General features: G+C 38.8%; 2 protein-coding genes across 2 annotated transcripts in view; both read left to right on the top strand.

The window, feature by feature from the left end:
• Positions 1-12395, top strand: part of dnajc19 (DnaJ (Hsp40) homolog, subfamily C, member 19) — a 472642-nt gene that overhangs the window by 28383 nt on the left and 431864 nt on the right. The gene's annotated exons all lie outside the window — the stretch shown is intronic.
• pik3ca (phosphatidylinositol-4,5-bisphosphate 3-kinase, catalytic subunit alpha) overlaps positions 1-12395 on the top strand; it is a 28761-nt gene that overhangs the window by 4981 nt on the left and 11385 nt on the right. The window contains exons 3-16 of the mRNA XM_075485927.1: positions 3583-3689; positions 3804-3972; positions 4332-4458; positions 4694-4903; positions 5165-5259; positions 5468-5623; positions 6074-6319; positions 6918-7003; positions 7602-7707; positions 9326-9478; positions 9598-9732; positions 11291-11415; positions 11514-11595; positions 12226-12390. Coding sequence (XP_075342042.1) covers positions 3634-3689; positions 3804-3972; positions 4332-4458; positions 4694-4903; positions 5165-5259; positions 5468-5623; positions 6074-6319; positions 6918-7003; positions 7602-7707; positions 9326-9478; positions 9598-9732; positions 11291-11415; positions 11514-11595; positions 12226-12390 — 1911 coding nt within the window. The 5' untranslated portion in view covers positions 3583-3633. The remainder of the gene's footprint in view (positions 1-3582; positions 3690-3803; positions 3973-4331; positions 4459-4693; positions 4904-5164; positions 5260-5467; positions 5624-6073; positions 6320-6917; positions 7004-7601; positions 7708-9325; positions 9479-9597; positions 9733-11290; positions 11416-11513; positions 11596-12225; positions 12391-12395) is intronic.

Genomic DNA, 12395 nt, shown 5'->3' on the forward strand with positions numbered 1-12395 from the left:
AAATGCATACAGATTGTTGCATTGAATCAGAACACACAAAGAGATTGTTATTGGTTTTGCGATTGAAAGATAGAAAGATATATAGAAAGATAGATAGATATTATATCTTACTGTAGTTATTGTAATAATGCTTCTGTCATTCTATTCCAGATTGACTGACATCCTCATACAAACAGTAGCAGGGAGCCCCAAGGTGTCAGCTTTCATTAGAGGCTAACATTTTGTTTGTAGGCAAAGGGGTTGTCAACTTACAGGTGTTTGATTCTGGTTATACAGCTTTGGTAACCAAGTGTCCTTTTGGAGACTCCAAAAAGGAACTAAGGAAAACGCATAGACATACCTGTTGAAAAATACCTCTGAACAATTCATTTTTTGGTCTTTTGACTCCAAATTTGGACTGCATGAAGTCAAGACATGTGGCTCTGACGTAGCTGTGTCTATAGAGGCCTAGAGGTCCCTGAATGGCTTTACCCAATTTAATGTATAGGCAAACATATGGACGGGGAAACAACCCCATCATTCTAACCCCTCCCACTCTGGGTCAGTAAGACACAACATCACTTTTATAATATCCCTGAGAGTGTTACCTTTCCAATGATACCAGACACATCTCTGAGTCTCAAAAGATGTGGGATCTGTGCTGTTTACAACTTGGGCATATCGTTTTGGCAAAAAACCTGAAAATGGGGGGCGCGTTAAAACAGAGTTAAAACAGTAGAAATAAATAGCATGATTTAAATTTTAAACAAAAAAGAAAAATATAAGAACAATAGATAAAATTAGTAGCTAAAATATGATTAAGAATGTAGTACGAACAAGAAGCACACGCACGTCTACAGAGTGTTAGATGTGAGGAAATGTTTCAGTTAACATCATTAAGCATTGAAGACTGTTGGAAAATAATTTTCTTCCACATTCCACCATAATGTGACATGAAATACTTTCCTTAGGTGGTCCTCTTTACCGTACAAAATCCCAGCACCATGCACGGTTGAAATAAAACTGATGTTAATCATCTTTACTGACAGATCATTTTTTTAAACATTACATCCGATTTGTATCTGAGACGCTCTGTATGGAGCTACCTAAAACTTAATTTACCACTTTTTCACTTTTTTATGTTCCAAATTGGAACAAGACAGGGATGCACAACAAACTACGTGTTTGGTTGATCTAAATTCACCTGAATGAGTCAACTGTGCTGAAATAATCTTAGTTGTGGGAAGAGAATCAGAGATCTGGAACCAGTCTGGGTCATTCAAAAACTGACCAGCGTGAATGCAGATGGCTTTGGTGCAGTCATCATTGTGCGACTTATTATTTTTTTAAATCTCAAAATAGTTATTAGTGGGGATCTGTTAAAGGAATGAAATGTGTGTTTCAGGGTCCTGTTGACTGATTATTATTATTATTTGATCGAACGGTTAGTGTTAGGAGCTAAACGGGAAGCTCCTGCTTTCGTCTCTGTATGTAGTGACGAGCTACGTGCCAAGATGTGTTCGCTAATCAACCTATTTGTGTTGATTTTTCTCTTCTTGTCTGTCATTTCTTCAGAAGCAGGATTTCCCTGATATGGTTTGCTGAGTTATCACTATACACTCTTTATCAAAAGTATGCAAAAGTATCCAAGACAGCGAATAGAGTAAAAATCTTAAAAATTCATAACTGTTGAAAAAACGTTGAGGGCCAAATACAGAGTTATCTTCAAGAATTCGATCAGACAGATGTTACGTGTTTGCTGAGTTAAGATTCATTTTCTTTCAAGAGAATTGTGGAAGACTGCTCTGACGGGCGTGTTAACATGAAGTTACTGTTTTCATTCAGTTTCAAATTGCATGCATTATTTCAGAGGAGCATAAAGCTGAGGTTGGACTTGTCTCATACATGGAAATCCAAGCATTTCCAATCATATATTAGTTAAATTAAGGGTGATGGGTTATCAGTGTTGCCTGTTAGTGTTATATTTGATTGACAAAAACGAGGGAAGTATGACAGTTAAACATCTGCTTTGTAAACTTTGCTTGTTCTCATAAGTCTGAACATAACACTGAGTCGGCAGGACTGCAGTTTCAGCCAGCAGTGGTGGCAACTCTTCAACTAAAAGCTGATCACATTGGTCCAAAAGTAACCTTATCTGTCATTCACCAACCTTTTCAAAATAAAGAAAAGATTTATAAAAAAAAGTTTTTGGTTACCCTTATTTTTACTGTCCCCTAATTACCAGGTAAATATATGGTCATTCTTGTGTAATTACCACCAGTATAAGAAGGTAAATACACGGAAACTACAGCCAAAGTACAAAGTATTTACTTGGTAAAATGTATTGAAATTACAGTGTATTATTAAGTTATTATGATATATCTGAGTAATTACCAACCTAAACCTGTCAACTACATGGTACTCAGTTTAACAGATGCGCAGTTGTGGAGATTTTTTTCTTAGTGTTTCAGTTGTAGTTTCTCAGTATTTACCTACTTGTTACCAGCAGCAATGACCTAATAAATACTTTGTACTGACCAAATAAATACTTTGTACTTCGGCTGTAGTTTCCCTGTATTTACCTTAATTTACTATTGTAAATTACACAAGAACACTCTAGGTTTTATTTTACATTTACCGGGTTAATACCTGGTAATTAGCGCGCTGTAAAATATTTTACCAGGTAAATACTTTGTACTTCAGCTGTAGTTTACATGTATTTACCTTTAATGCCGGTGGTAATTACACATGAAGATGCTATGAATTACCATATATTTACATGGTAAATACCTGGTAATTAGGGGACTGTAAAAGAAGTTTTGTCCCATGGTACAAACGATATTTGGTAAGCTCCTCTTCATAACATTGAGCACGATACACTTACATTTTTGAACAGCACGTGTCAGTTAACACATTGATTCCCAAGTCACGTAAAACTACGTTTTTACTGCCCATGCGTTGGCTCCCACATGGTAAAAATACGTTTTTTACGTTTTTTTTATGGAAAAATCTAAGTCTAAGGAGGCGGTCTTATGAACAGGTTAGCTTTGCAACATGCGACACGACTCAAATCCTCTGACCCGGATATGTAAGTATCTAAAGTGCGACAGGCTGAAAGAGCGCACGTTTCACAAAAGCCCCGATATCTCAGTTTGTTGTTGATTTTGGTGGATACCCGCCTTGGTTTAGCTAAGGATAGCTTGCTAATGGCGGCACCTAGAGACACGCAGTTTTGACCCACAAAGAGTTTAAAGTCTCAGCTTTCAAACGAGCCATAACATGTTTCAGTGGCCCTATCACATAATATGCTGTGACTGTACAAAAAACGTCAAAAAATGGTTTAGAACGCTGGGATTCTATGACATAATTCTGTAAAAACCGCCGGTATTTAATGTGTTAAGTTATCCCACTTTTTAACGTGACTATGCAAAGAACATAACAAGTCTCAACATAAGCATCACGTAACTTTGTTCAATAATCAAATCATACATCACAATGTTTTCAAATCGGCATCACCACTGGATCTGAAGCAGAACAGAGCTTTCGGCCTGTGAGTTATGCAGAAAAAGGTTAAACTAACTCTATCGTGTTGTTCTCTTTCAGGTTGCGCTCTGCAGCTTAATTGTGTAACTGAGCTGAGAGACTGAGAGGAAGATGCCTCCCAGGCCGTCCTCAGGGGAGCTGTGGGGCATCCACTTGATGCCTCCCAGGTACGTTGGTCTCGATTCTTCTGTGAATACACGTGTTTGTTTTTCTGTGAACACCATAATTTGATTAGCCCCACCATTGTGTCTTTAACGTGATTATGACTGGTGCTTCTGCAGGATCCTGGTGGACTGCCTGCTGCCCAATGGAATGATTCTGACACTGGAGTGTCTCCGTGAGGCCACGCTCATCACCATCAAACACGAGCTGTTCAAGGAGGCCAGAAAGTATCCTCTTCATCACCTCTTACAGGAGGAGACATCCTACATCTTTGTCAGTGTTACACAGGTGCGAACTCTGGAGTGACCCCAGACAGATGTTTTTAAAGGAGAGCAATTCATGTTTCAGCCTTAACTGCTAATAGAATTAAACAAGCTCCCATCAGATACTGTTTTTACGCAGCCAAAGGGTTCTTATTTTTTAAAGAATACATGCAAACCTACTTTGTTACAGCTGGAAGTCATTAAAACTGAAAAAACAATTCAGCTTTACAACTATTTTAAAAAAACATGATGTTTTCCATTTCCCAGCATCCATTTTGCACCTGGAGGAAGACTTCCAGCTCCCACAGCAATTTAATCATCGGCCTTCATGAATAAAAAGTGAAATATTGACCGCGCCATCCTTTTTTTCCTCCATCCCACCAGGAAGCAGAGCGGGAGGAGTTCTACGATGAGACCCGCAGGCTGTGTGACCTCCGACTCTTCCAACCTTTCCTCAAAGTTATTGAACCTGTTGGTAACAGAGAGGAAAAGATCCTCAACAGAGAGATTGGTGAGAGCGTCTTCTCCTCTGATAATGTCAGTTCTGCTGTTTACAAAGACAATTTTTTTTTTTAGTCAATGTCAATATTTGCCAATGTCCAGAACAATTGATCATTTATGGATAAAGAGTAATGACATAGAACATTTGGTTTATTTATCTACAAGTTAAGTTTAGCTGGTAAAACAACTACAGTTGATGTGCAATAAGTACTTAAATTGAATGTGTCTTCTTTCTGTTTTGTCAGGTTTTGCCATTGGTATGCCTGTATGTGAGTTTGATCTCGTGAAGGATCCTGAGGTTCAGGATTTCAGGAGAAACATCCTAAATGTTTGTAAAGACTCAGTGGAGCTGAGAGATGCCAGTGGGCCCCACAGCAGAGCGCTGTATGTTTACCCACCCAATATAGAATCGACACAGGAACTTCCCAAACACATCTATAGCAAACTTGACAAAGGTAGGCAAAAGCTTCTGTCTACGTTTTTATTCCCAGCAAAGAATCTGACAAGTGACGTTCAGTACATCTATTGAAGTTCTATCAGAATGAAGCTATTGTGTGAATTTAATAGTAAATAAGCACCGTAATGTTTTCCATGCTTCAAATTGTAGAGTAATTAACGTTGGGTTGGTTTTTTTTACGTAGTTGTTTCAAGAAAAAAATGGTTTATTGACTTTTGTTTCCCAGCGTCCATGTTTGTTTTTCTGACTGTGTTTGCAGGTCAGATTATTGTTGTAATATGGGTCATTGTTTCCCCGAACAATGACAAGCAAAAGTATACACTGAAGATCAACCATGACTGTGTGCCTGAACAGGTGGGATGAATATGTATTTCAACCTTCATTAGAGCTTCTTTATGCCGCTTTGATTTGGACATTTCAATCTCTTAAAGGCGTCCCTATTAATGTATCGCCTCTAAGACTATAAACAGAGCAAACAAAATAAGGATTATTTACAATTCAGCAATGAATACTGCCTCTCCACCCGCTAATGTTGGTTTTCTGCATGTGTAATGTCCTAAAGGTGATTGCAGAGGCCATTCGTAAGAAGACACGCAGCATGCTGCTGTCCCCAGAGCAGCTAAAGATGTGTGTTCAGGAGTATCAGGGTAAATACATCCTCAAAGTTTGTGGCTGTGATGAATACCTGCTGGAAAAGTATCCCATCAGCCAGTATAAGGTAAGATACCGTTCATTTATTCAGGCGTAGATTAAAATGACTCACCATTGATAGCTCACATGAATGAAGAGTGTAGAATCTTAAAATATCTCAGACAGAGAGGCAGTCGGGATTAGTTGTGTCTCCACAGAGATCCATAAATCTGAACTTTGATCAAATGCTGCAAGTCTATAAAAGTGAAGTAGGCTATGGGATTCCAGACTATTAAATGAATATGTATTTGGAGTTCCCCTTCAGATGCCTGGATTATTTCAGCTGTTCTGTTTTGTGTGCTCATAGCCGCATCAAAGTAAGACAGTTACCCATGTGGCACTGTTTTCTTTATGATCACTCAGCAGCTGCAGGAGAATAACCAAGTGACATCATTGGTTACAGGTTAGGCACAGTGTAACTCAATCATCCCAGTCCTGACTTTGTTCCAACTGTTCCTCTCTGTGTCTCTCCTTCTAGTATATCCGTAGTTGCATCATGCTGGGCAGGATGCCTAACCTGATGCTAATGGCTAAAGACAGCCTGTACACCCAGTTGCCTACAGATAACTTTGTCATGCCGTCATACTCTCGACGCATCTCCACGGCGACGTCATATATGAATGGCGAGGCATCTTCTAAGTCACTTTGGACCATCAATGGGACTCTACGAATACGAATCCTCTGTGCCACCTATGTTAATGTGAATATACGGGACATCGATAAGGTGGGAACAACCAGTGCTTACAGAAACATACCCGCATTATGATCAGGCACGTTAAACAACAGATCCTCGAGCCCACAATTTATTATAAAATCCATGATGTATCCATAAGGATGGTGAAAGAAGACATATCTGGAAAAACAACAGTATAGTTGTAGTAATAATTGTTTAATGTTGTGAAGATTCACCAAAAGATGAATCTCTGCAGATAAATGTATGTTTTGTAAAACTGAGATTTGTTTTGGAGAAGTCATCAGCTGACTGTTTTTTCAGTTGTTCACCATATCCCATCTTCCCACTTCCTCACATCCTGTTGAAACAAACAGTCATTGTTGAGATTTCGTGTGAACAACATAACCAAAGGGACATACTTCTGTTAGTTCATGCTGGTTTGTTTTCTGGAGTTGTTGTGACTAAACTCCCCCTTCCTTAAAATAACTGAACCCTTTGTGCCACAGTACAGTTTATGAATCTTGTAAATCTGACAAACTGGCTGGTGTCGGAAAAGATAGATCATTTCTAAAGATGTCATATTTTGATAGTGTTGATATTTCTTTCAGATGTTGATATATATTTTTTTATATCTCCTGTCTGTTTATAGATATATGTGAGAACAGGCATTTACCATGGAGGTGAACAAATGTGTGACAATGTCAACACTCAGAGAGTACCCTGCTCTAATCCAAGGTAATTAATTGCCCTTCAGATATAAAAAGTTTTTACAGATCCCCACAGTGGACCTTAAATAATTGACCTTTTATAAGTATTGATGACAATGACAGTAAAATCAAGTATGGTAGCTGATAATGGAAGTAAATGTTTATGTTTTTCTTGTTGTGCCACTGAAATAGTCCTATTTATGCGGTCCTAATTTACATTAAACGGTCAGGGCATGAAGGGTAAATTAACGGTTTATTGCTGATAGTAACACTAAGCTCCTGTATCGTATTACAGTTTAACCGGTCTTCACTGCCACTTACACTTGAGCTAATAGAAGTTCTGTCTTTAGAAATTCTTGGTAAGAACAGTCTCATAAAAGAAAAACAACTGTAGTAACGACACATTTGAAATGTGTTTGGCAGGGATTATTTGAATAAATGTTGTGTCGATAAATATATAATCAAATCAGCTCAGCATAAGATGTGCTGTTGTAGTGTTTATGAGCCTTCAGTTTAATATCAGGGAGATTTGTTTTTAAGCCGCTTACACATTAGATGATTTTCATTGTGTCGCATAGAAGCTTGTCTGATGAATTGTCTTTGCATCTCCATTATTCTTTTTGTAGGTGGAATGAGTGGCTCACCTATGACATGTACATCCCAGACATTCCCCGAGCTGCCAGACTCTGCCTCTCCATCTGCTCTGTCAAGGGCAGAAAGGGAGCCAAGGAGGTAGGATGGCACACAGTGAGGGAAAGGACACCCTTGTGTGACCTATGTTTACAGGAGATTGGTTTACAAAAACAGAGAAATGCTTTGCTTCCAGTTTCTCCTTTGGGCTCTTACTGAATATGTAACAGCAAAACCATTGAATTAATTAGGATTACATATAATGTCTCACCAATGGCCTGTTAAACCATCAGGGAGGGACTTGTAGTTATCGGTGTACCTGTGTGTCGCATATGAAAGTGCGTCAGTCTGAGTATTTGTGTCCGAGGTGAATGGAAGCTGTGGTGTCATCTTTGGCTCTGTTTAATTACTAATCAGTCATGGGCACTGGGGTGGCAGAATACATCAACAGGGACACAACCAGCAGGGTAGACTTTTCCACTTGTACAAGCCACATGGACGGCTTGTTGTGAAGATGGCGGCGTGTTTTCTCTCAAAGCAATTCAACTAAAACAATGACACCAATCCAAAGAAATTTGGTTTGATTCTTTAAAAAACAGACATCCTTAGTTGATTTTACTTTCATTTGCATCCCCTCGAAAAGCTGGAATAGAGGTGTGTGTGTGTGTGTGTGTGTGTGTGTGTGTGTGTGTGTGTGTGTGTGTGTGTGTGTGTGTGTGTGTGTGTGTGTGTGTGGTGTATCAATGAATGCCAGACATAGATATTGTAACAGACACCTGAGGTGAGTCCTGTTTTCTGCTGCGTGGAGCTAGATTGATGTCAGGTTAGCGGATGCTCTTTCGTGCCCCATCTGAATTAAAAATAAACGGTGTTCTTCAGCAGCCTTTTGTTCCAGTGTTACTATAAACAGGTGTATTTTGACTAACTGTCGGGATGTAACTCTGTCTGCTGGCATCTTCAGTTTTCATCGCCCTCCTTCAGTGAAACTCACTCTGAAGATTGAGATGTTTCCAAGTTTAAGTGAAGGCTTACATGGTAGCCTTGACAGAACTGGTGCTGTTAAATAGATGAATGCCGTTAAAGTTGTGACAGCCAAACAGATAAGCAGCCACATTTCTTTACATATATCAACCTTTCAGGGTCAGTTATTGCAGCCATGTCATTGTAGTTATGAGCATCTTGTTTAAACTGTGAAAACCTTCGCCTCTCATAAAGTTAATTAGGACTGTTTTATTGCTTTGAAACCGGAACAACACAATAAAAAAAATCTTTTAAAGCCTAATAGAATCCATGTAAACAGCCTATCAACGACTGTGAACCAACCCACAAAGCATCCCCATCAGAGCATTTCCATCTATCTGAAATCTAGGAAGGAAACCTAGTTTTTAGGACTGGGAGGCAATCACCCCAAACCCAGCTAGAGTTTTTGACAGCATGGACATTAAATGATCAGTTTCAACAAAGATTCTTAATAATTTGAAAAAGCATTGCAGTCATTAGATGAGCTCATATGAGGATGTGTTTTGTTCCTTTAGAAAAACGCTTGCTCTTGCTCTTTATTGCTTTGAGTATAGTATTAAGAGTATTGCATTAAGCTTTATTTTGTGTAAACAGTTTAAATCTTCAGGAAACCATGAGAATTTCAGAAATCTTTCTCGTTAAAAGTCAGTGCGATATCTGATAATTTACTCTCTATTTGTTTGTTCTTTTTTTTTCCCAGGAGCACTGTCCGCTAGCTTGGGGTAATATTAACCTGTTTGATTACACCCACACTCTGGTGGCCAACAAGATGGCTCTGAACCTTTGGCCCGTCCCTCATGGCCTTGAAGACCTCCTTAATCCCATAGGAGTCACTGGATCGAACCCCAATAAGGTATTCAGATTTCAGTAAATGATCCTTAAAAGTAAATTAATGATTAGATTAATGAAGTTGAGTTTTACTGGTTTGTGAGCTACTGTGTGAAAATGTTTTTTTTTAATCTATGTTACCAGGAAACGCCATGTCTTGAGCTGGAGTTTGACCACTTTAGCAGTCTTGTCAAATACCCAGATATGAATGCCGTGGAAGATCATGCAAACTGGACTATCTCCAGGGAACTGGGTTTTAACTACAACCTCTCAGGACAGGTATAATACCTTTTTAAGTTTTTAAAAAAATTCTTTATTTTCATTTAAACCAACCTAATTCACAGTTTTACCATATGAAACTGACATAAGATTAATTTTGCAACAGAAAATATATAGAATTACTTAAAGAGAAGAATAGCTTATTGATGGCATTTGAATTTCCCCTTCCAATAGACCCGTTTTATAGAGCGATATTTTTTTGCATGCAACACTGTGTGTTATTGAAGACATTACATCCATTTGGACAATTTCCTGAATTAGTTGTGATAGTAAAGACCAGCGTAGCATGAGTCGGTCACTCCCTTAATGTGAAACACTAACACAATATCAATAACTTAACACATCATCTCATACTATTTACAACCTCTCACATGGTGCAGTGTAAGCACAGATATTTGTGCTGTGCATGACACCCACTCATGTAATTATAGTTGAGTGTTTTTGCATCTCTGGTGTCTTGTATTAGCGTTTAAAATTGGATGTGTCTATTCACAGCCTTCTATAACCTGTAGTGAATGTATGGTTGCATTTAGCATTAATGGCAATTTAAGAGCAGCTTATCGGGGCCATTTAAGTTACTCACTGCTGTGAACCGCTGCAATCAGGCAAGCCACTTATGAAGCTTCACTCATTCCTCATTATTCTAAAACTTCAAACCGTAGACTTTCGGGAAGATGCCACTAAAGTCCAGAGAGTGTAACATAGAAGCATAGATTTCTGTCTTTGAGGATAGGAGAGGGCTCAGCATGGGTTGTCCATGTTGGTGTCTGTACTGAGCAGGGCTACAGCAACATGGTTTAGCTGTCCCTGGCCAACCTCTCGCATCAGAAAAACACTAAATGAGTGAAAAAGTGAAGCTCTTTACAGTTTATTTCTGACACTGAATTGATTGAAAATGGATATAGGAGGATCAATAACATGGTTACTGGTCAGACTGGCAATTTACAATAAAGCTTAGCTTAAAGTGAGTTATTCCCGGGACTTGGCTCGTGACTCCATTGTGCCAGTGTTGGTTACTGTCTTCAGTTATTCATGATGGTGTAGGTGATGCTCTGTCTTATCAAATTTCTAGATGATGTGTGATCTGAGAACCGTGACTTCTGTGGTTTTAATGTGACATTGCGGTTAAATATACCATGTGAGAGAATGTGAACAGTGTGAGATGATGTGTTGAACATTTCATGTTGTGTGTGAAATTTGAGGAAGGCCTGGTTTGAACTAAGTAGAGTAATGATGACATCATCAGGATATAATCTGAATTAGCATCATGGTTGTACAGTCAGATATCAGACTTGTTTTTCTGAGGGTAGTTGAGCATGCAGAGAAAAAAACCTCTTTCTACAGATTTCATGATTGTCTTATGAAGGCTTTCACTAAAAGAAATGATAAATTCAGCAAGATTAGAGGACCTAAGCATCAGGATGAACCCACGAAGCTGCTTTGGATAAAAATCCTTTTTTTTTTCCAAAGCTTATTGATGACTGCTCCAGTTAGATGTTTGAAACACTATATTGTTACATTGGAAGCTTTAGAGTGTTTGATTTCTGTTGTGTTTCAGAGCAATCGTGTGGCCAGAGATCACGCCCTCACAGAGAGTGACATTGAACAGCTAAGACAGCTGAGTAACAGGGACCCTCTGTCAGAAATCACTGAGCAAGAGAAAGACTTTTTGTGGAGACACAGGTTAGTAAATAAGAAACCACACTGATTGAGCATTTAGATGTAGAGCCATAGGTTATGTGTATGATTTTTCACTTCTTCTCTTTTTCTTTCTTGACCAGGCACTACTGTATGAACATCCCTGAGATCCTTCCCAAGATCCTTCTTGCTGTCAAATGGAACTCCAGAGATGAAGTGGCACAGGTTAGTCCATGTCATTACATTACATTACATTACATTACGGTCATTTTGCAGACGCTTTTAACCAAAGCGACTTACAATAAGTGCGTTCAACATCGGTAGGCAAAAGAACTTCAGGTCACAAGAAATCATAAGTGCATTTCCTTCCGATACCAAACAGCTAAGAGCAAAACTAGTGCTAGAGTAAGTGCGATAACCAACCAGCCTCTCACCAACTGCACACCAGTCACAGCGGGGTGGGGATGCAAACCCTGGTTCGGGTAGGGGAAGAAATAAAAGAGGTAAGATAAGCAGGAATGGGATGCAAACCCTGGTTCGGGTACATGCATAAATGTTGTAGAAAAGATCTTATCACCTGTAACACTTATTCCACAAATTTAAAATTAATATAATTTTTTAAAGTCCCCTAAAAACTAACCTGTATTCCTCAAAATTGTGAATTTCAAAGTTTTGCAATGAATAGAAAATCTAAAACTTATAAAATCACTTTTCACATCATTCAATCATCATGCTAATCTGGGCCTACCCATATCTCTGCTTTGTTTTGCACCTCTGAAATTTAGGTACTTGAGTTCCTTTAAAAGTCTGCCATATGTTCATTAAAAGGTCTTATGGTTTTTTTCTGTTTCCCAGATGTACTGTCTGTTGAAAGAATGGCCATCGATCCGTCCTGAGCAGTCCATGGAGCTGTTGGACTGTAATTATCCAGACCCCATGGTCAGGCACTTTGCTGTACGTTGCCTTGACAAATACTTGACTGATGATAAACTGTCCCAGTACCTGATCCAGCTTGTACAGGTAGG

The sequence above is a fragment of the Odontesthes bonariensis genome, chromosome 15 (assembly GCF_027942865.1).
Source record: "Odontesthes bonariensis isolate fOdoBon6 chromosome 15, fOdoBon6.hap1, whole genome shotgun sequence".
NCBI lineage: Eukaryota > Metazoa > Chordata > Actinopteri > Atheriniformes > Atherinopsidae > Odontesthes > Odontesthes bonariensis.